General features: G+C 44.2%; 1 protein-coding gene across 2 annotated transcripts in view; it reads left to right on the forward strand.

Moving 5' to 3' along the window:
* The window catches only part of cdk17 (cyclin dependent kinase 17), a 168,186-nt gene that overhangs the window by 116,231 nt on the left and 26,762 nt on the right, over positions 1–25,193 (forward strand). For both annotated transcript variants that reach the window (XM_033039359.1, XM_033039360.1), the window contains 2 exons: positions 12,651–12,776; positions 19,602–19,658. In XM_033039359.1, coding sequence (XP_032895250.1) covers positions 12,651–12,776; positions 19,602–19,658 — 183 coding nt within the window. The remainder of the gene's footprint in view (positions 1–12,650; positions 12,777–19,601; positions 19,659–25,193) is intronic.

Here is a 25,193-nt window from a genome sequence, read left to right on the forward strand (position 1 = left end):
CGTGCTTGCAGTGGGCCTGGGGGTCGGTGTCCCGTTGCTCCTGACGTCTCCGGCCACCCCCCTGGACTGGAGCTGAGACTGGGAACTGTACCGCCCTTGCCCCCTCCCTCTGCAACTGCAAACAACCCCACTCTCCTGCAAGGGCGGTACAGTTCCCTGAGGATGGCAGGTGACCGGAGACGTCAGGACCAACAGGAACCCGCTCCCCGATGGGCCCCGCTCCCCGACGCCCCGAGCTGCGCCCGTCATCCGCAACCCAGGTTCCTCTGTAGTTGGAGCGGGGCTGGGCTGGGCTGCTGTTGGCTGTGGGTCTCTGGGATCTCCGTGCTTGCAGTGGGCCTGGGGGTCGGTGTCCCGTTGGTCCTGACGTCTCCGGTGACAGTGCAAAGCCCCCGTGCCGGTGCAATGGGCGGGGAGCTGGAGAGGGGAGGGAAGGGGTCACACACATGGCCGGGAAGCAGAGGGGTGTAGGTGGGGTGAAACTGAAGGGAGCGACAATCTGCTGCTGCCTGCCCCGCTGAGTTAAAAAGTTCCCACGCAAGACTCACGAAACACTGTGTATCGTGAGTCTACCGTGGGAACTTTTTAACTCAGCGGGCAGGAAGCAGCATATTGTCAATTATTAACCCTCCCGCGCAATATACCCTCACCTTCTCTTTTATGAATGGGGATTTAGTTCCCCTTTCTTCGAGGACCGACCGGAGGTTCCGCTGTCACTTCTGCGGGCCGCCCTCGGTGAACGTTTTCAAGGACCTTTCTTCAAGGACCGAAAAAATGGCCGCTATTCGGAGGTTTTCGTTATTTGGATCTTCGGATAAAAGGTTGTGCACCTGTAGTTCGTGTTGAGTTTCTCAATTACATTATCATGTGAAAACCCGCTTCAGTTCAGCTTGCGCTTTTGATTCCCTTATCAAAAGCATGAACATTTGGTTCAGTATATATTGAACTGGAGGGCTGTACTAGTGTGTAAACTCTGTTGTATATCCCTGGATACTGCTTAATCATGCTCCATGCATTCAGAAAAAAGTGTAAACTCTACCCAATCTCCGTTCCCATTGTATATTGTAGGGAACCAGACCCACCTACCTCCACAGTTTCTAGTGGCTGATTTACCTCTTGTAGGTTCTTCGCTGCTGTTGTAGCGCTGGAGTCTGGATTTTTCGGTTTTGTTCGGCGATGGGGGGTCCGCATCTTCCAGGAAGGCCGGCCTGGGCCATGGCCTTTAAAAGACTCATGTTTTGGATACCGGTCCTTCGAGCTTATCTTTTCTTCTGCGGACCCCTCTTCCAGGTCAGCCCAGAACTGACCCGCAGTGCTCCCCTCTGATGAGGTAGAAGCACTGTGCAGCCCTGAAAGAGGTACTGCTGTGGGTTTATCATAGGGCCCACAGTGACCCGACTCCATCTCCCGGAGTCTGTCATATTGGAGCAAAGCTCCATACACCGCTTCTTCCGTTCCAGCGCTCTCGGGCGCTGGCCGCCTGCGGTTATTCAAAGTCGGACTCCTCTGAGTCCACGATCTTGTTTGTTTTGTGTCTAGCGTTCCCGCCTAGCCGCGTGGACCTGGCTGGTGCGGAGGCGACATTGAGCACAGCTGATCCCACTATGGGTGATCCAAGTGCTGCTGGTTGCCCGCTGCTCCACTGTCCTCCGTTTCGAACTTTGTCTTTACTGTTCTTCCGTGGAGTGGATATGGCCCGTGTGGAGGACATCTGGCACAGCTGATTTCATCTAGCCCACCAGCTTTATCGCAGCCCGTTGTTTCTGCACCTGCAATTAGCAAGGAAATACAAAAAGACTGCAACTCTTACCTGCAGGTCCAAGTTAAATCGTAGCTACGGGTGAACGTCGTTCCACCCCGTCTGCTGCCTTACTTGACTGTCAAAAGTCAACTTGAAGTAAATATGAATGGTCTCCTGCCCGGCCGTGGTGTTCTGGCCGGAGTGGAAACCAAAAGTCGGCACTGCTCTTCCTAAAGCGGGAGATAAAACGTGCCTACAGCTGCTGCTGGCTGCCTGCGATTCCGCTGTCTTCCCCAGCCAGCTTCACTAGTAGCACTTGTGGACACTCCTTTGTCCAGCTTCCCCTTCTGTAAAGACCCATGCGGGGAAAAACATTAGTTTTGCTCCCTCTCCCGCCCTGACCGGTGTGGGAGCAAGTCGGGAGAAAGTTGGACACAGCTGTTCCCATAACGGGAGTTAGCATGCCTTCTATTCTCCTATGTTATCTTGTTTTAAAAAAGGGGACAGAACATAAATACAACCCACTGTCTCTGTGGGTTGTTGGCTCTGATCCTCTACCCGATTGGGGTGAAGTTTTGGCACTTGCTCCCTTATGGGAGATGCTGGTGCCGACATTAGTTGCTGCCTGCTGCAGTTCAGTAAACGGCAGCGACGTCTATGGCTCTGTGCTGACGTCCTGCTGGCTGCCTGCTGTTGTTCAGAAACGGCAGCGACGTCTGTAAAGAAAAGGTAAGGAGAATTCTCTTACCTGTGCTGGTTCTCAGCCTGCCGTTTGGGAGGAACGTCCTTCCTCCCGCAGCCCCACGGACCCCGTAGCGTAGGTCCTTGGGCTGTTGCCGAGATGTCGGGCTGATGGCTCCAGGGTACTCCTGTCGGCGTTCTTTCCCCCCCCCCAGCTGAAGTCGCACAAACTCCCGCTAAGGGACTGTCGTGCTAGTGGCCGTTTGCTGGCTACCTGCTGTTGCAGATTCCTCACTTGCCAGCTTTCAACAGCCTTCCTGTAGGAAAAGGTAAGTAAATAACGACGTTCCCGTACCTTTCTGTTGCAGGTTCGAAACTCTGCCGTTTGGGAGGAACGTCCTTCCTCCCAACAATGACGAGTTGCAATGCGTGTAGCGCAATGGCACGCATGCGTCCTGGCGGGCTTCTTCACGTAGTCACTCACGTGACTCCAAAGTAAAATTGCTAGGTTTACTCTTAGAACCCTTTTTAAACAATGGAACAACATGCGCAGTACGCCAATCTGCGGGGACTATTCCCGTTTCTAATGTCATTTGAAATATTTCTGTCGTAGCCCCGGCTATTTCTACACTAACTTCCTTCAATGTCCTAGGGAATATCCTGTCAGGACCTGGAGACTTATCCACTTTTAAATTTTTCAAAAGTGTTAGTACTTCTTTTACTTTGAAACTCATAGTATCCATAGCTACTCTACTAGTTTCCCTTACCTCACATAATTCAATATCCTTCTCCTTGGTGAATACCGAAGAAAATAAATTGTTCAATGTCTCCCCCATCTCTTTTAGCTCTGCAGATAGCTGTCCACTCTGTCTCTCCAATGGACCAATTTTATCCCTCGTTATCCTTTTGCTATTAATATAGCTGTAGAAACCCTTTGGATTTACTTTCACCTTACTTGCCAAAGCAACCTCATGTCTTCTTTTAGCTTTTCTAATTTCTTTCTTAAGATTCTTTTTACATTCCTTATACTCCTCAAGCACCTCATTTACTTCATGCTGCCTATAATTATTGTACATCTCCCTCTTTTTCTGAACAAGATGTCCAATTTCCCTTGAAAACCAGGGCTCTTTCCACTTTTTACTGTTTCCTTTCAACCGAACAGGAACATAAAGATTCTGTACTCTTAAAATTTCCCCTTTAAATGTCCTCCATTTCTCTTCTACATCCTTCCCATAAAACAAAATGTCCCAGTTCACTCCTTTTAAATCATTTCGTATCTCATCAAAGTTAGCCTTTCTCCAATCAAAAATCTCAACCCTAGGTCCAGTTCTGACCCTCTCCATAATTATATTGAAACTAATGGTATTGTGATCACTGGACCCGAAGTGCTCCCCAACGCATACCTCCGCCACCTGTCCCGTCTCATTTCCTAACAGGAGGTCCAACACTGCCCCTCCTCTAATAGGTACCTCTATGTATTGCTGCAAAAAACTATCCTGCACACATTTTACAAACTCCAAACCATCCAGCCCATTTACCGAATGTGTTTCATAGTCTATGTGTGGAAAGTTGAAATCTCCCACAATCACTACCTTGTGCTTACTACTAATATCTGCTATCTCCTTACATATTTGCTCTTCCAATTTCCGATCCCCATTTGGCGGTCTATAAAACACCCCTATAAGTGTTGCTACCCCTTTCCACTTCTCAGTTCCACCCAAATAGCCTCCCTAGATGAGCCCTCCAATCTATCCTGCCAAAGCACTGCTGTAATATCTTCCCTGACTAGTAATGCAACACCTCCACCTCTTGCCCCTCCAATTCTATCACACCTGAAGCAACGAAATCCTGGAATATTTAGTTTCCAATCACAGCCCTTCTGCAACCATGTTTCACTGATCGCCACAACATCATACTTCCAGGTGTCTATCCAGACTCTAAGCTCATCCACCTTTCTTACAATGCTCCTAGCATTAAAATATGCACATTTAAGAAACCCCCCGCCTCTTATTCTCTGTTTATTTCCTTTTTTTTCTTTCTCCTCTTGTGCCCGAGTGCTTCCCTTTTCTGCTTCCTGCCTCCCATTCTGTCTACTAGCTTTCTCTATTTGAGTCCCTCGCCCCAACCATTCTAGTTTAAAGTCTCCCCAGTAGCCTTTGCAAATTTCCCCGCCAGGATATTGGTCCCCCTCGGGTTCAAGTGCAACCCATCCTTTTTGTACAGGTCCCACCTTCCCCAAAAGAAGTCCCAATGATCCAGAAACTTGAATCCCTGCCCTCTGCACCAGTCTTTCAGCCACGCATTTATCCTCCACCTCGCTCCATTCCTACTCTCACTCTCGCGTGACACAGGTAGTAATCCTGAGATTGTTACCTTTTTGGTCCTTTTACTTAACTCTCCTCCCAACTCCCTAAATCCTCCCTTCAGGACCTCTTCCCTTTTTTTACCTATGTCATTGGTACCTATATGTACCACGACCTCAGGCTCCTCTCCCTCTGATTTCAGGATATCTTGGACGCGTTGAGACACGTCCGAGACCCTGGCACCAGGGAGGCAGACCACCATCCTGGTCTCCCGACTGCGTCCACAGAATCGCCTATCCGACCCCCTAACAACAGAGTCCCCAATTACTATTGCCCTCTTCTTTTTGTCCCTACCTTCAGGAGTAACAGGGCCGGTCTCTGTGCTGGAGGCCCGTCCGCTCTCGCTACCCCCGGGCAGGCTGTCACCCCCATCCGTACTCAAACAGGATTACTTATTTGCAAGGTGTACCGACATTGGAGTACTCACTCGTCCCTGTCTCTGCCCCTTGCCCTTCCTTAGCGTGACCCACATGTCTCTCTCCCGTGGTTTTGGAGTGACCACCTCCCTATAACTCCCCTCTATGACCTCCTCACTCTCCCTGACCAGACAGAGGTCATCGAGCTGCTGCTCAGGATCCTAATACGGTCCCTTAGGAGCCCCATCTCGCTGCACCTGGTGCAGATGTGGACGTCTGGAGGGCCATCCGACACCATGACCTCCCACATCTGACATCCCGAACAGTACACTGCTCTGGCTGTCATTCTCCCGCCTTACCCTGGATCCGATACAAGTATAATACAATAGTAATGTAAGGGCCAAGAACTAAATGCTGGGGCATTGACTATGTCCTTCCAACCTGAAAAAAACTCTTGCACCCAATGCTTTTTTTCCCCTCTGTGACAATTCTCATTTATTCTAACGCAATTCTTCCAAAACCATGACTGTACTGGTTTCTATTACAGTACCTTGTCGAGTGTAAATCTAAGTACACTACATCTACAGGTTCCCCTCCAGAGACTCTACCTGTTACATTTTTGAAGAAATTAAAATTACTTGACAGAATGCCTGATCAACTAATCTTTCAAAGAAATATCACTATCTTGATCGGTTGGTGATGAGAAATATGCACTCCTTGTCAGATGTTTCATTTATAGTTGACATATTGGTCATTGTTTCCACTGAAATAAATATAAACAGCTATTGATAAACCATCAACATGTGAACGACCCTTTCTGGTATGCCCAAAAGCTGCTTGCAGGCATTGTTCTAAATCAAGTACTTCAAGATGGCTCACTTGTAAGGTCTATAACTATGTATTGAGGCTTGCTTTACAGCTAACTGCTGCCGCTCTGAGGACACAGTGAGAATGGGCTGCAATAAAGAGACCCTCATGCTATTGCTCACAAAATAGTTGGTCTGTTAAAACCTCATGAATAATGGGAATGATATGTCCTCTTATGAAATTATTGATTTAAATATTCTGTATTATCTACTTTTATAAATTGGTTATAAATAATGTTTTGAAATTTCAAATATTGATTATCGCACAGTGAAATGCATTTTGAATGTTTCCATAAGAAAGATGATGGAAGAAAAAAAGACAATGTAGTTCACTCGAATGCTGCTATGAATGTGAAAATGACTTCCCAGCATTGGGGCTATTCTTGTTCAAACAATCTGCAAAGTCAATAGACAATAGGTGCAGGAGTAGGCCATTTGGCCCTTCGAGCCAGCACCGCCATTCAATGTGATCATGGCTGATCATCCCCAATCTGTACCCCGTTCCTGCCATCTCCCCATATCCCCTGACTCCGCTATTTTTAAGAGCCCTATCTAGCTCTCTTGAAAGCATCCAGAGAACTTGTCTCCACCGCCCTCTGAGGCAGAGAATTCCACAGACTCACCACTCTCTGTGAGAAAAAGTGTTTCCTCGTCTCTATTCTAAATGGCTTACTCCTTATTCTTAAACTGTGGCCCCTGGATCTGGACTCCCCCAACATCGGGAACATGTTTTCTGCCTCTAGCGTGTCCAAGCCCTTAACAATCTTATATGTTTCAATGAGATACCCTCTTATCCTTCTAAACTCCAGAGTGTACAAGCCCAGCTGCTCCATTCTCTCAGTATACGACAGTCCCGCCATCCCGGGAATTAACCTTGTAAACCTATGCTGCACTCCCTCAATAACAAGAATGTCCTTCCTCAAATTAGGGGTCCAAAACTGCACACAATACTCCAGGTGTGGTCTCACTAGGGCTCTGTACAACTGCAGAAGGACCTCTTTGCTCCTATATTCAATTCCTCTTGTTATAAAGGCCTACATGCCATTCGCTTTCTTCATTGCCTGCTGTACCTGCATGCTTACTTTCATAGACTGATATACAAGGACCCCCCAGATCCCGTTGTACTTCCCCTTTTCCCAACAACGCCATTTAGATAGTAATCTGCCTTCCTGTTTTTGCTACCAAAGTGGATAACCTCACATTTATCCGCATTAAACTTCATCTGCCATGCATCTGCCCACTCCCCCAACCTGTCCAAGTCACCCTGCATTCTCATAGCATCCTCCTCACAGTTCACACTGCCACCCAGCTTTGTGTCATCTGCAAATTTGCTAATGTTACTTTGAATCCCTTCATCCAAATCATTGATGTATATTGTAAATAGCTGCGGTCCCAGCACCGAGCCTTGCGGTACCCCACTAGTCACTGCCTGCCATTCTGAAAGGGACCCGTTAATCCTTACTCTTTGTTTCCTGTCTGCCAACCACCTCTCTATCCATGTCAGCACTCTACCCCCAATACCATGTGCCCTAATTTTGCCCACTAATCTCCTATGTGGGAACTTATCAAATGCTTTCTGAAAGTCCAGGTACACTACATCCACTGGCTCTCCCTTGTCCATTATCCTAGTTACATCTTCAAAAAAATTCCAGAAGATTAGTCAAGCACGATTTCCCCACGATTTCCCCTGACTTGGACCGATCCTGTTACTGCTATCCAAATGTTCGGCTATCTCATCTTTTAATATTGACTCCAGCAGCTTCCCCACCACCGATGTCAGGCTAACTGGTCTATAATTCCCTGTTTTCTCTCTCCCGCCTTTCTTAAAAAGTGGGATAACATTAGCTACCCTCCAATCCACAGGAACTGATCCTGAGTCTATAGAACATTGGAAAATTATCACCAATGCACCCACGATTTCTAGAGCCATTTCCTTAAGTACCCTGGGATGAAGACCATCAGGCCCCGGGGATTTATCAGCCTTCAGTCCCATCAGTCTATCCAAAACCATTTTCTGCCTAATGTGGATTTCCTTCAGTTCCTCTATCACCCTAGATCCTCTGGCCACTACTATATCCGGAAGATTGTTTGTGTCCTCCTTAGTGAAGACGGATCCAAAAACACATCCAGTGGGCATTGCGGGGCTGGCGAAGAAGAGGGCCATTCAGTCCGCAAGCGAAGTCGCAGAGAAAGCCACTAGGTAGCTTTGGATTAAGAGGGCTGATCAGTGGGTGGTTGCTGCTGGGTCGCCTGGGCGAGGGTGTCTGATGTTGTGAGACCTGAAACACACGATGACCCCAGGTCACATCACTGAGGATACATCCCAGCGCATCTAGAAGATGTATCTTTCACACACGATTCATGTCCCCAGTGATTAATGTGTCTAGGATAGGAGGCAAAGATCCAAGATTTGGGACTATGAGCTGGAGAAACATTTTTCCCCAGAGGGTTATGAGGTTGACAAAAACAAAATTGGATCTTTAATTGGGTCCAGAAATAGATGTTGTTAGCTAGGGCAACTCTAAACTTGGTTCTTTAGGATGATTTTTGAAGATGAGATTTAGAAAGGTTTACCAAACTCTGGAGACTGGATGGATAAAGAATTATTATCCTACTTGGAGTTGTAATATACAAGTAGTCAAAGCTGGAACAAAAATATTTTGGGTGGAATATAGCTGATGCGGTTTATAAAAGTAGGCAGCACCAGGTCCATAAAGACATGAGAAGTGGTGGGCTTTTGGGACAAATATAGGCCACGCTTGATTTGTGAGAAGAGTTGAGCAATATTTAAGGTTTATGGATGATGGCAATAAATCCTCATCCATGTTCTTGACGATGGTTAAAAAATGGATGAGGATTTTGATGATAGATGAGCAAAAAGATTGGCTAGTGCCATTGTGTGATTTATCATTGATATTTAAATAGTTTTGCTGATGAAAGAGGAAACCATTCAGAAAAAGATAACGAAGTTGCAATTAAATTATAAACTAATTTGTTTAATGTTTATATTAAACAAATTACAAAGTGTAAAGATGACAACCTTTCAACGTCAGTAAGACAAAGGGGGTAGTGATCAAATCCAGGAAGCGAAGCATTACACGTACCCCGGTATGCATTGACGGCACCAAAGTAGAGATGGTTGAAGGCTCCAACTTACTAGGAATAAATATCACGAGCAATTTGTCCTGCACCAGCCACATCGATGCTCGGGCCAAGAAAGTACACCAATGCCTCTGCTTCCTTAGAAGGCTTAGGAAGTTTGGCATGTCCCCAACAACTCCCACCAACTTCTACAGATGCACCGTGGAAAACATTTTAACACGATGCATCACAGCATGGTTTGGGAACAGCTCCATCCCGGACCACAAATAATTGCAGAGAATTGTGGACGCAGCCACCCTCCCTTCCATTGATTCCCATTGCACTTCATGCTGCCTCGGCAAGACTAACAGCATAATCAAGGACGACTCTCACCTGGTCATTCCCTCTTCTCCCCTCTCCCATCAAGCAAGAGATACAGAAATGTGAAAATACACACCTCCAGATTCAGGGTCAGGTTTCTTCCCAGATGTTATGCAACTGAATCATCTATCAACAACTCAGGAGCGTTCGTGAGTTACTATCCACTTTTCTGGAGACCTTTGGATTATCTTTAATAGGACATTACTGGACTTAACCTTGGACTAAACATTATTCCCTTTATTGTGTATCTGTACACTGTTGATGGCTTGATTGTAATCATGTATAATCTTTCCGCTGACTGGTTAGAATGCAACAAAAGCTTTTCAATATATTAAACTATATCTGTGTAGCAAAATATTCCAAGTCACTGAGCAAGAAACTTAAGGAAGAAAATATAGAACTAAGGGTTTGAGGTTGAAACCCATCTTTCACTTGCGGAGTGATTGTATAACAGGGCTCGAAATTAACGGTTGCCCGGGTGCCATTGACCACTTAAAGCGCCGCCGGGCAACCTAAACACTGAGTCATTTTGCCCGGTTTGGCAACCAGATACTGGTTTGTACCGAAGATAGGCACAAAAAACTGGAGTAACTCCGTGGGTCAGGCAGCATCTCTGGACAAAAGGAACGCGACGTTTTGTGTCGGCGGTGACGGCTTTATTGCGTGGGCAAGATACTAGATGCGGGGTGACGAAGGGTCGCAACGAATGACGACCCCGAACAGCGGCTCCATCTCCTCCTCCCGCCCCCCGCCCGCCCTGATAAGGGCCGCTGCTTGCAAACCCGCTAACCAAAGATCTTATAGCAGAGCTCCGCTATAGGATCTTTGCCGCTAACGGCGCTTTAAAAAAAAAAACCCTACCGCACACCGAGGCCGGGAGGAGGGAGGGAGGGGGAGGCCTCGGCGTGCGGGGGTGTTTGTTTTGAAAGCGGTTTTCGCCGTTAGCGGGATTGCTGTCGCGGCCGCTGCTGCTGCTGTGCGGGACCCGTCATTCGCTCCCACACTTCTGAAGCAGCTGCACCAAAGATACTATAGCTATAGGATCTTTGAGCTGCACTGCTCGGCCCCGCACCTTGCTGTTGGCTGGCGGAGGAGGGAGGCGGTGGCGAGGAAATCCCAACGGCCAAGGCAGCGGGCGATGTTGTCCAAGGAGCGCTGACCCTCCTTCCTCCCCACCTCGCCCCCCTTCTCTCTCTCTCTCTCTCTCTCTCTCTCTCTCTCTCTCTCTCTCTCTCGCTCTCTCTCTCGTACGCCCCCTCCACCCCCCCTTTATCCTGGGACCCCTCCTCCACACCCAGCACTGATTCCCGTTCCCGCCTCTATTCAGTCCTCATTGACATCCCCTGCGCTCCCCTTCCCATCTCCCCCCCCCAATCTATTCATCCTGCGCTGATCACCCTATCCACCTCGCATTGATTCTCCTGCCACCCCCCCCCCCCCCCCCCCCCCCCATCCATCACTGGTTCTCCAATTCACCCTGTACTTACCCCTTTCCCATCCATCCTGCACTTCTCCTCCATCCTGTACTAATCCCCCATCCATCCTGTACTAATCCACGCATTCATCCCATACTAACCCACCCTCCATTTACCCTGCACCTTCCCCCATTCATCCTGTAGTGATTCCCCATTCATCCTGCACAGACCCTCCGATCCACCCTGTACTGACCCCCCCCCAATTCATCCTGCGCTGACCCCCCCCTCCCAACCATCCTGTACTGATCCTCCCATTCAAGAAGCATGGGGGGAACAGTCTGAAGAAGGGTCTCGACCCGAAACGTTGCCTATTTCCTTCGCTCCATAGATGCTGCCTCACCCGCTGAGTTTCTCCAGCACTTTTGCCTGCTCCCATCCATCCCGTACTGAACCCCCCCATTCAACACCACTGATATCCCCCGTGCTCTCCCCTCACAATTATACCTACTCCAACCAACACGTACTAATTCACCTGCCTCAATCCATCCATTCTGCACCGACTGCCTTCTAACACCCACCCCCCCCCCCCCCCCCCCCCCCCCCCACCGGCCATCTATCCACCCTGCACTGATTCACACACACACCCTTCCCTGACCCTATTGTCCTGGAAATGTCTTCAGAGCGAATATTGACTACGTTTGATAACGGAATGCAATCAAATGTGTTTTAATTCCCAATGTTATTATTTATTTTAATCAATAAAGATGGATTCATTAAATTGTGAACATGTGAAACATTAAAACCGCAGTGTTCGATTGTCACTGCTACCGTTGACACGTCATTACAGAATTCATTTTAACGGCAAATCAATGCTCTTACTATGGAGTATCAGTACTGTAGTTATTTAATGAGCAACATTCACAACTATACGTACGCATATATGTTACCATGGTCCAGGATTTATTGACACAGGTTGATCATACGCAGAATAATCCAAACACATTTTTGTTTGGAAGTGGAAAGAACTAATAGAAATTGCATTAAATGCAATGTGTAAAAAGAATTGAGATACTGTCTTATAATTTTGCTGCATGTCATTGTGGGATATATTATGTCTTGATTGGTGAATGTTTAGTTTGTGACTTTATTTGAAGCAGAAATAATATGTGAATGCTTCATTGAGTATAATTCCGACTGGTAACTACGCGCTTTATCCGAGCACATTATCGCGCGCGTCATGCAAGCCATCTTAAATGACCACCTAAACTGTCATTTGGCAACCTAAAAAGCTGCCAAGGTTGCCCGGCTGGCAACAGGGAAAAAAAGTTAAGCGAGAGCCCTGTATAAGCTGATGATAAAGAATTGTAGAAACACCGATATCTTAGGAAAGTTATCAGGATAGAGAATAACACAGAAATGAATTACTCCCATCCTGAAGTGTTAGCTTGGTAGGAGGTGTGATTAATTGTGAGAAAGCAGAGTTTAAAGATGAGTAAGGGTATTGGCTTCACCTATTCTGGAGTTGAAATGACAAAAAGAAATACTGAGTTCAAAATTATTGTTAGATAAGCTATTAATTGATGGTTAATGAAGGAAAGATGAAACATCTGCCTTGATGTAAAAACTGATTGAAAACAGCAAATGATTTCACCAAGTATGTAGATGAAAAAAAGAATGCACTTGGCTGCTTTGTGGGAGGAAAATCTATTGCATAGACGTTCAGCTGGATGAAGTTTTGCATTGATTTAAAAATTTTTATTTTGCAGGATGTCAACAAACGGCTATCATTACCTGCTGATATTAGATTACCTGATGGATATTTGGAAAAACTGCAGATGAGCAGCCCACCTTTCGACCAGCCAATGAGTAGAAAATCTCGCAGAGCATCTCTGGTGAATTTCTTATTCTACTATTTGTTTTAGGGCATTTATAGTCTGAGAACGCTTGGGTTAGGTTTTGACAACTGTTTTTCTTCTTTAAAGGATTGCGCAGTGATGCACTTACTAGAGGCACTGCCTCACAGCACAAGAGACCCGGGTTCAACATTGACCTCGGTTGCTGCCTGTGTTGAAGTTTAAGTTCTCCCTTTGACTATGTGTTTTTTGACCATGGTCCTAATTGTCCCAAATCCCAAAGACATGATTGTTGTTGGGTTAATTGGTTACTATAAATTGTCCTCAGTGTGCAGGTGAGTGGGAGAATCTGAGGGAAGTTGAAGAAAATGTGGAAAGTGTAAAAATAGGATTAGTGTAAATGTGTAATTGATGGTCAAAGAAGCTATTTCTATGCTGTATCTGTCTATGACTATAAATCGGGGAAACATATAGTTTATATGATCATATGATGTCCAAGATTGATTTTTTTAAATCTCATTCTGTAAAAACATCACAATGTAATATTTTCAGTAAAATACAGAACACAAACTGAAAAATAATCAAATTCCATTTTTCATAATTAGCAAATAAGAAAGTCACCAACTAACCTTATGAACAATGGAATAACCATGGGGAAAAAACTACCACTGTTTAACTTTGCTTAGCTGACCCAACTCCACCAGTCATATTGGTGAAGTAAAATTACTCTTTATGCATTGTAATAAAGAAAGGAATACAGACAAATTCCCTACTCCAAATTGTTATCCAGTGATCCTACAAAATATGTGTGTAGAGATAGGATTATGTATTGTGATGATCTACAGTATATTTATAAATAATGTAGAACTGATACTCATCTATACATAACTAAGAATTTCATCTTGTATGTATGTTCACGATAGTGCAAAAATATAAGGGGTGCTTTATCATTCGCCTGGGGTGTGCAGTAGCAAACTTCGTTTGATTTTACAAAGTAATTCCATTTATAAACTTTAATTTACTTTATACCGTGGACGACACTGCGCTCCCACTTGCCGGGCCCGTCAGCCGCGCCTGCGCAGTTGAGGGAAGGATGCTGGGCCGGCCACCATTTTCAGATCGGCATTTTCACTGGTGTCACATCGGGGATCTCTGGCGTCACAACGGGGACCCAACGGCACTGCGCTTTCACTTGCCGGGCCAGTCAGCCCTGCGTGTGCAGTTGGGGGAGGGTTGCCCGTATCCGCATGTGCTCAGTGTGTACTTGACTGGCCATGCCTGCGTAGTTGGGGAGGGTTGCCGGGCCCGCCGCCATTTTCAGATCGCCATTTTAACTGGCGCCACAACGGGGACCCTACGAGTCCATGGGTCGTCTAGTTGGTATTAAAAGCATGTCGGCCACCCGTCCCTTCAAGCCTGTTCTGTCAGTCATCTTCCTCGGTGCCATCTTTTTACTCTTTCCATGTGCTTTGATTCCTCTACTGTCTCTTTGAACCGAATGAACCTTCAAATCCTCCGAGATAAATTTAATTATTCTCTGAGTAAAGAGATTTATTTAAAACAACAAGACTTGTATTTTGCGAGTGACCCCTGTTTCTCGACTACTCAGCCAGGGGATGCGTGTTCTCTAGACAGAACACAAAGTGCTGGAATAACTCAAGGTCAGGCAGCCTCTCCGGAGGACATGGATAGAAGGCGTTTCAAGATGTCAGATCCTGTGTCACCTATTAATTGATCTCCAGTAATATTGCATGACCCGCTGAGTTACTCCAACACTGTGATCAACACAAGATCTGTTCTTGTGTATCCATCTTCTCTGTTAAGCGCGCTAAAAATTTGTAACCTTAAAGGAAATCATCTCACTTCCTTCCATACTTTAAGGAATAATTCCATACTTTAAGGAAGCCTAATCTCTCAATCTCTCCTCACTTGCAAACCTGCCATCTACGATCTATCATATGAATATTTCAATTGGCAAGGAGATCAAAACTGCATACAATATGATTCTACATAGATATGATTCTACAAAGACCTCATATAATTGTAATAAGATTTCCTTATTCCAATATTAAAATCCTATTATAATTAAGATTAACATTTGTTTTGCCTAATCACTTGCTGCACCTGTGTGTTAGCTTTAATTAATGTATAGGCATGTACACTTAATTCTCTATGTGCGTCAACATTACCCAAATGCGCACCATTTTGGTTTTAATATTGTGCACCAAGCTAGATAACCACACATTCTTCCACATGATATTTCATCTTCTGTACTCTTGTCCATTGACTCAGATTATCTGTATTGCCTTGAATCTTCTTTGCATTGTCTTTTGAACTCGTCACACCACCTCAGATGGACACAATGCTGGAGTACCTCTGCGGGTCAGGCAGCATCTCTGGAGAAAAGGAATAAATTACATTTAGGGTCGGAGCCTTTCTTTAAACTTGAGTCTGAAGAAGGGTTCCGACCCGAAACGTCACCTATTCCTTTTCTCCAGAGGCGTCTGAAGAATAGTTCCGACCCAAAACGTCACCTATTTCTTTATTTCAGTGATGCTGCCTGACCCGCTGAGTTCCTCCAGCAGCTTGTTTGTTTTTGCTCCAGATCCCAGCATTGTCTCTCCTTAAAGCCCTGTCCCACTGTACGAGTTCATTCCAAGAGTTCTCCCGAGATTGCCCTGATTCGAACTCGGAGATTTACGGTGATGGCCGCTCGTCGGTACTTGGGGTTCTAGTGGACATTTTTCAACATGTTGAAAAATCTTCACGAGTCTTTCCGAGCTTACTGCCGTTAGCGAGTCTTCCCGAGTACCTGTCTTTAGCGTTACGAATTGTGGCGAAACGTTTGTTTGTTTTTTGCACAAAGTCCGCGAGCATTGCCACTTTTTATTTCACTGCACATCTCGTATGTGTATGTGACGAATAAACTTAACTTGACTTGACTTGACAAGAGACGTCCCCGAGCTCCGACGTACCCGCTACGTTCATTCTCCGTGCTTACCACGAGTTTGATTTTTTTTTAAACTCGGGAGAGCTCTTGAGTGAACTCGCATCGTGGGACAGGGCCATTACAGTGATCTACTCCTTTCTCTGATTGAGGCAATATCCTGATAAACCTCTTCTGCTTCCTCTCCAAAGCCTGCACATCCTTCCTATATTGTGGCAATCAGAACTCCTCACAATGCTCTAAAAGGTTTTATACAGCTACAACGTGATTTGCCAACTTTTATACTCAATGACGTATGCCACCTTTACGACCCTATCCACTTATCTTGCTGTTTTCAGGGAGCTTGTGTTTGCAACAGCAGAATAAAACAAGTGTACTGGTTGAGGCTCTCCTGGAAGTGAGTGGTAAAACATTGAGTGGTGACAGGTTCCTGAAATAATTGGGATTGTACATGGGTCAGTATAAGCTGCTCCATCAAGGCTGGACTAGAAACCTTCAGACTGCAAAGTGCGGTGGAATGGCTTATTTTGGCTCCTCAAAATTCTCCGTTTCCCAACATATCAAAATGACTGGGCTTGATTGTGCTACACCCAGGCAACTGACAGCTATTGCACCAAAAATATCCACCTAGCTGCACTTTCTTTGGAAAGGTGAGCCTGTCTTTTCATGCCATGAGTGGAGAGGCATGTAATCCATGCATGGCATATCATTGAGACACAGTTCCCTAAAATGCTCTGACAGTCTATGATAATTTTTCATTGTCAAAATTATTTGAACTAACTCGAAATATTTCTCTGTTAATTGGAGGGATGTTAAATCGCCAAATAGATTTAAATAATTTTGTTTTAATTCAGTTGAGTTTAGAGATAGAACCCTCAGAAACAAGCCCTCGGCCCACCAAGTCCGCAGTCCGACTTTAGAATGTGGGAGGAAACCAGAGCACCTGGAGAAAACCCACGCAGTCACAAGGAGAATGTAAAACTCTGTACGGACAGCACCCGTAGCCAGGATCGATCCCAGGTCTCTGGTGCTCTAAGGCAGCAACTCTGCCATTGCACCACTGTGCCACCCTTAATTTGAAAGATTAATTAATGAAAAACCAAAAGTGCCAACAAATAATTTAATAAAAACATCAAAAATAATTCAAATACTTGCCCACACTCGTCTCTTTCCCAATGAAAGAAGTGCCATTCTTATGCTAATTAATTATCTGGGCCCTCTTCCAGCAGGCTAGTGGTCTGCCGTTGCGCTCAGTGACACATTGAGTGTCATTGCAAGAGTCAAGTATGTCAGATTATTTCAGACTTGTGCTTTTAGTTGAGTGTGTGCAGAGGTCCAAAATGAGCCATGTAGGGATTACTGCTTTATCTGGCCCATTGAAAAAGATAAATAACATTATTTTGTTTTATAAACATCCAAAGCAACTAAAAGTACATGCAAACCTTTCAATAAGTGAAATCATTAAACCAAATGCAAATGATTCAATAATGTGGAGTGCCAACATTTTTGACATTCCAACAAAGGATTATTGTCAGTAAATTACTGGTTCACCTTTCTGGAACAGCTCTAGCCCAGACAGATCACAGATTCTTCATAACATATTGCATGTTCTTGATTGCACAAGTATCTCGGTGTATGAGTTTGGATGTACACTCTGCATGTTTCCAAACAGTTATGTCGTCGAGGAGAAATTGCATAACCATTCACAATGTAAGAAACTTTGCTGATGACTACTCTGACAGCTTGCTCAGTCTAAGCAAAACTGCTTCTGCACTGCATTACATCCATCACTAATTCAAGATGTAAATCAGTGGAATCATCCTTGATCCTATGTAGTGCAATTTATTACATACTTAGACACAAATTAATTTTTTTAAATTTAATAAATGAGATGTTAATTTTAGATCACAGTTTGTGCCTAAGATAGTGCCAATTAGCCTGATCATATGATGTGCTTGCAGCGTGATAAACTATTTGCAGGTACCAGGAAAACGCTTGGATGATAAAATGTGGTAACTGGTACTTGGGGGACTATTATTGTGACCAAAATAGATGTCCTAAATGTGAAAGGCAAATCTCATGAGTGAATTTGATAATTTTCTTTGCAATAATGAGTTACTATCAGGGTTATTAATCAGAGACATTGTGTATCAATCAGTGGGTGAATAATCAAATTATCTTGATTGTTTTAGGCAGGAAAAACAAGGATAGAGTTTGACATCCTCAAATTTATTTTGTCAAATTTTGCCCCACATAATTTAATCATTTTAGTTAATCATCAACGTTTTTCCATTCTTTCTTATCACATAGTAGGAGGCCACGTAGGCTCACTGAGTCTATGCCAACTCTCTGAGCACTCCCATCCTCCGCTAATTTTCTCCGTAAACTGTTCTTCCCAAATTCCCAATGTTCACAATGGCGGCATTTTACAGCAGCCAGTTTACTGCCAACCCACACCTCTGGGATATGAAAGTAAAACGGAACATCTAAAGGAAACCCACGTAGTCACAATGTGCAAACTCCACATAGACAGCATAGCACCTGAGCTTAATATTGAACTTCCGTCATGAGTTATGAGACATCTCTGTGAGATGCTGCATTGTGCAACTCAATTACAACTTTGCATGCTTCTGATTTTTAGGAGAAAGAGATACTAGATAGTATCCCCCCCCACCCCCCCCCCCCCCCCGGCGGGGGGGGGGGGGCATGGTGTCACAGGCGAGGGCTGATCCCCGTACGCAATACTCCACCACTCACCCATTGGTCCCAATACTCACCACTCCCTAGAGAGGGGGGGGGGGGGGGGGTAGAGAGGGAGCAGAGAGGGAGAGGGGGCAGAGAGTGAGGGGGGAGGGGGTAGAGAGGGAGAGGGAGGGGAGGCAGAGAGGCCCAGTCACCAGGATCGGACCGCGGCAGCAGCCTCCCCACCAGGCACTGGTTAGCGGGCGGGCGTGGACCTAAGCGAGGCCGCGGGCGGGAGTGGACCTAAGGAACCGAGCGAGGCCGCGGGGGGGGGGGGGTGTGGACTCGAGCGAGGACGCGGCCGGGTGTGGACCCGAGGACCCCGAGCGAAGCCGCGGGCGGGCGTGGACCCGAGCGAGGCCACAGGCGGGCGTGGACCCGAGGACCTGAGCGAGGCCACAGGCGGGTGTGGACTCGAGGACCGGAGCGAGGCCACAGGTGGACGTGGACCCGAGGACTAGAGGGAGGCCGCGGGCGGGCGTGTGTAAAATGGGTGCCGACCTGAGCCATGGTGCCCGCCCACCTCATTGTGACGTCGTATCTTTAAAGATGGTGACGTCAGAATGAAGCATCAAGCAGTGAGAATGAAGCAGGTCGACCGTTGGGTAGGTGAAGCGTTGAAGAATGTTCTGGAAATGCGGCTCTCCCCCTGACATCACTCGAAGATCGTGGAATATTCTGTGTGTGAATCGCACTCCGAGCCGAGCCATCGGGCCCGCCCACCTCATTATGACGTCATCAGTGGAAGCTGATCATTTTAAAAGAGAGTTTATTTTTAACATTAATCAGCAATAAGTCATGAAATATACCATGAAATCTTAAGTGAAGCAGATCACTCTTAGAGGGGAAAATGTGAGTCAGAATATGTAAAAATCTTATTGGTACCGCCTAGAGGTTTTGCGAAAATATAAAGACACACACACACACATATAAGATGAGAATTTTAAAATTAGAGATTTCGTCATGTAGGACAAAGCTGTAAAACTCATGGAAAATAGTTGTGGTTATTCAGTAAACGTTTTTTTAGCAACAAATAAAATATAATCAAAATATCTTCTGGAATTAATCTTTGTTAGATCGGAAGTTGTTGCTGCTTATTACATAATTTTAAGAAGAAAATTGTCACATTTCATGCACCCATATGCAAATTTTAACCATTGTGTATTTTATTACAGTCTGAGATTGGATTTGGGAAACTAGAAACCTACATTAAGTTGGACAAACTTGGAGAGGTAAGAAATTCTGCTGCTTTTCACTACTTCTGGCTGGACAATATAACTGCTGTGTTGCTATCTAAATGTACTGGTGGTCAAATTCACATCATAGGATGCAGTGCATAGTTGATTAGTAATTTGTGGTCTGAAATTAAATGAAATATTGTATCTTCCTTTACTGGGATGTTGCACACACATTAAGTTCATGTCACAGGAGCAGAATTAGGTCATTCTGCCCATTGAGTTTACTATGCCATTCAATCATGGCTGATCTATGTGCTTTTTTTTTGTTAAAATCAGAATTATAAGATACATTATAATGTGTATATTCTAAGAAAGCATTCACCAATTTTAGATATCTATTTAAAACACTGTAACATAGAAACATACAAAAATAGGTGTAGGAGTAGGCCATTTGGCCAAGCCAGCACTGCCATTCAATATGATCATGGCTGATCATCTCAAATCAGTACCCTGTTCTTGCTTTTTCCCCATATCCCTTGTTTCCTTTAGCCCTAAGAGCCCAATCTAACTTTCTTGAAAACATCCAGTGATTTGGCCTCCACTTCCTTCTGTGAATTCCACAGATTCACAACTCTTTGGGTGAAGAAGTTTTTCCTCATCACAGTCCTAAATGGCCTAACCCTTATTCTAAAACTGTGACTCCTGGTTATAGACTACCCCAACATCGGGAATTTTTTTCCTGCATCTAGCCTGTCCAATCCTTTAAGAATGTTATATGTTTCTACAAGAAATCCCTCTCATCCTTCTAAATTCCAGTGAATTCAAGCACAGTCGACACATTCTTTCATCATGTCAGTCCCGCACTCCCTCAATAGCAATAATGTCCTTCCTCAAATTAGGAGACCACAATTGCACACAATACTCCAGGTGCAGTCTCAGGTGCAGTCCCTGTACAACTGCAGTAGGACCTTCTTGCTCCCAAACTCAAATCCTTTCGCAATGAAGACCAACATGCCATTAGCCTTCTTCACTGCCTGCTGTACCTGCATGCTTACTTTCAGTGACTGATGTACAAGCACACCCAGGTCTCGTTGCACCTCCCCTTTTCCTAATCTGACACCATTCAGATAATAATCTGCCTTCCTATTCTTGCCACCAAAGTCAATAACCACACATTTATCCACATTATACTGCATCTGCCATGCATCTGCCCACTCACCCAACCTCTCCAAGTCACCCTGCAGCCTCATAGCATCCTCAACGCAGCTCACACTGCCACCCAGCTATGAATCATCCGCAAACTTGGAGATGTCACGCTTAATTCCCTCGTCTAAATCGTTAATATATATTGTAAATAACTGGGGTCCCAGCACAGAGCCTTGCGGCACCCCTCTAGTCACTGCCTGCCATTCTGAAAAGGACCCGTTAATTCCTACTCTTTGCTTCCTGTGTGCCAACCAGTTCTCTTATCAGTCAATACCCTACACCCAATACCATGTGCTCTAATTTTGCACACTAATCTCTTGTGTGCGACCTTTTCAAATACTTTTTGAAAGTCCAGATACACCACATCCATTGGCTCTACCTTATCCATTCTACTTGTTACATTCTCAAAAAATTCCAGAAGAGTTGTCAAGCAAGATTACCCCTTCGTAAATCCACGCTGACTTTGACCGATTCTATCACTGCTTTTCAAATGCGCCGCTATAACATCTTTAATCGACTCAAGCATCTTCCCCTCTACTGATGTAAGGCTAACTGGTCTATGATTCCCCAATTTCTCTCTCCCTCCTTTTTTTTTTAAGTGCAGTTACATTGGCTACCCTCCACTCTACAGGTACTGATCCAGAGTCTCCACGATTTCTGGAGCCACTCCTTGAGTTCTTTGGGATACAGACCATCAGGCCCTGGGGATTTATCTGCCTTCAGTCCCAACAGTTTACCTAACACCATTTCCTGACTAATGTGGATTCCCTTCAGTTCCTCCCACTAGATCCTTGGTCGCCTAGTATTTCTGGGAGATTGTTTGTGTCTGCCTTAGCGAAGACAGAACCAAAGTACTCGTCTAACTGTAAACTGTAACATGTTCATCATTTAGATAATGAGCTTTTAATTAGTAGGGTGGATTTCATGAATTGTAGCCTCTAATATATTATTACTATTTTGTTGATTTGTCTCTTATGTTGTTAATTATGTTTTAATTTTGAGGCGTTTGGGGCATTTATTGGTTCTAAAAATTCAGTGAAGAATTGAATTAACAGTAGTTCGAAATAAAAACATTACAGGAAATACTCAGCAGATTATGTAGTATCCATGAAGACAGAATGAAAGATAATGTTTGAGATCAATGAACCTTCTAGAGATCTGAAAAAGGGCAAAAAGTAATTGTGTTTTACACATGAAGTGTCCTAACCTGAAACATCACCTATCCATGTTCTCCAGAGATGCTACCTGACTCGCTGAATTACTCCAGCACTTTGTCTTTTTTTCTAAACCAGCATATTTGTTCTCTGTGTTTTACATTACAGAGTTTGAAGTTTTGGAAAGGTTTGAACTCATAAGGGTAAAAGAATGGCCTGGTATTTGCAATGAGTAATATCATTAGACTGGAAACTAAAGTGCTGGAGTCCATTATTATGGAAATGTTGGATTTTCATTAGGAAAATGACAACATCATGCTTGGAACATAGTTATAGGATTGGGTAGATCAAAATGGAGTTATGTAACTGAAATCACATTTGAGAAATCAGTTAGTCCTTTGAGCTTGTAACAAGAACAAAGGGTAAGGAGCCAATGGATGTGATATATTTGGACCTCCAAATGGTCTTTGGTACAATGTCATGCAAGAGATTAACTAACAGCATTGGAGAACATTGGATTGTGAGTAATATGCTTAGATTGATTGAGAACAGCTGAAATCATTTTTGATTTGAACAGTAGCATCTGGTTGGGATTGTAAGGGTCAATGATAGGACCCCAACAGTTTAAAATCTATATCAGTGTTTTGACTCATTAGATCATGTGCATTTTATCAAGGTTTGTTGGTGCGTGAAAGCTGGGAACCTTTGCAAGTTGGGAAGATAATGATGAGAGGCTTTGAGCAGACAAAGACATGCTCAGTGAATGACAGATTGAATATAATGAGGAAATAGGAGGTCAACCATTTGGTAGAAAGAATAAAGAATTGGAGAAATCTGATGTTGCTCATAAATCACCAGAAAGTTAACAAGCCGATACAGAAAACAGTTGGGAAAGCAGCCAATATATTTTTTTTATTACAAAGGATTTGAGTTCAAGAATAATATATACCTTATGAAGTTAGACACAAAAAGCTGGAGTAACTCAGCGGGACAGGCAGCATCTCTGGAGAGAAGGAATGGGTGACGTTTTGGGTCAAGAGCCTTCTTCAGTCTGGTTAGGGAAGTATTTTTGAAGTATACTTATACTTCTGAAGTACTTATGAAGTATTTATTTTCAATAGTGAGTGTAACAAACGTTCACTGTGTAGGAAAGAACTGCAGATGCTGATTTAAAGCAATAGACACAAATTGCTGGAGTAACTCAGCGGGACAGGCAACATCTCTGGAGAGAAGGAATGGGTGACGTTTCAGGTCGAGACCCTTCTGCTGCCTGTTCCACTGAGTTACTCCAGCATTTTGTGTCTACCTTCCAAAATTCTTTCCTGCTTTTTCAATTCCTTTCTTGTATACATGACAGCTATGTGTAAATAAAGATCACTATCACATCATGAAAGATGAGAATTGGATTATTGCCATTTCCATAGAGTTCTATTAACTATATTCTCTACCTATATTCAGTATAAATAGAAAGTAAAGGGTCAAATAAATTGAGAACATATGAGCATGTAATATATAAGTTCATGTAAATCATACAAGGATAGTTAGAAAATAAAGACAGGGCCCATTGTAGACCTACAAGGTAACATTGCAGAGGCAGAGTCATTGACTAAGGTATTTAAAAAGAAAATACTTAGCAAATTGGCTTCACTGAAGTGAATGGTGTCCTCATTGAAAAATGCAAAATATTCCCAGAGCTGAAACAATTGACGCACGGGTGATGATTACCTTGCCTGGAGTGCCTAGATCAGGGATCATAGTCCCAAAATAAGAGGTCAATCATTCAAAGTGAGATGTGAAGAAATGTCATAGTAAATCTTTAGAATTCTCTACCTTTATTTACTAAATTTGCTCAATCATTGATTGAGTTTTGGATATTATGGAAATCAATGGAAGATAGATTGGGGGGCATTACTTGTGGGATTGATGAATGCATGGATAAACTATAAGAAGTGTTTATAAAACAGGAAGGATGGCTTAACTGTGATGAGTAAGGAAAATTATGGATAGTGTCAGATCCAAGGAGGAGAAATATAAATTGATCCCAAAAAGCTGTAAACTTGAAGTCAAAACAGTTTAGAACTCAGCAAAATAGATGGTACTCACATGGACATAAGCTGTTTGTCTCTTCACGGAATGTATGTGGAACAATCCTTTTGAGGCGGCGCCCCTCAGTTCTTATCCCATTACATCAATAAATGCTGCAAGTGTGTACCCATGCTTCATTTCCCATAGTCCATTCCTGACTTTTCCCTTTTTTCACATCTCCTTCTTGGGAAGTAGGTGATCAATAGATATAATCAATATATGTCATAAGACCACTGGCAACACTCCACTCCCTCCAAAACACTTCCCACCTTTCTTCCAGGTAAGAACAACATTCCATTGTCCCAATTTCCTTATCTCTTGCATCTATTCTGGTATGACGACTTTCCAGACCGTAGCCTTTAAGATGGCACACCTTCTCCCTCGCCATCTCTTCCCCTTTACCATTGTTGAAAGAACTCTCAAATGTCTCTCCTTTACCATATAATAATCATATTACAATTAAAACAGGCCACCTCGGCCCTTCAGGTCCGTGCCGAACATTTTTTTTTTTTTTTCCCTAGTCCCATCTACCTGCACTCAGACCATAACCCTCCATTCCTTTCCCGTCCATATACCTATCCAATTTATTTTTAAATGATAAAATCGAACCTGCCACCACCACTTCCACTGGAAACTCATTCCACACAGCTACCACTCTCTGAGTAAAGAAGTTCCCCCTAATGTTACCCTTAAACTTCTGTCCCTTAATTCTCAAGTCATGTCCTCTTGTTTGAATCTTCCCTACTCTCAATGGGAAAAGCTTATCCACATCAACTCTGTCTATCCCTCTCATCATTTTAAAGACCTCTATCAAGTCCCTCCTTAACCTTCTGCGCTCCAAAGAATAAAGACCTAACTTGTTCAACCTTTCTCTGTAACTTAGTTGCTGAAACCCAGGCAACATTCTAGTAAATCTCCTCTGTACTCTCTCTATTTTGTTGACATCCTTCCTATAATTAGGCGACCAAAATTCTCATTATTTCTCATACTTCTCGTACTACGCTCCGAACAACTTCTTTAGTAACTTCTTTACTCAGAGAGTGGTAGCTGTGTGGAATGAGCTTCCAGTGGAAGTGGTGGAAGCAGGTTCGATTTTATCAATAATAAAAATTTATCAAATTTATCAAAAATAAATTGGATAGGT

Source organism: Amblyraja radiata, chromosome 21 (assembly GCF_010909765.2).
Source record: "Amblyraja radiata isolate CabotCenter1 chromosome 21, sAmbRad1.1.pri, whole genome shotgun sequence".
Taxonomy (NCBI): domain Eukaryota; kingdom Metazoa; phylum Chordata; class Chondrichthyes; order Rajiformes; family Rajidae; genus Amblyraja; species Amblyraja radiata.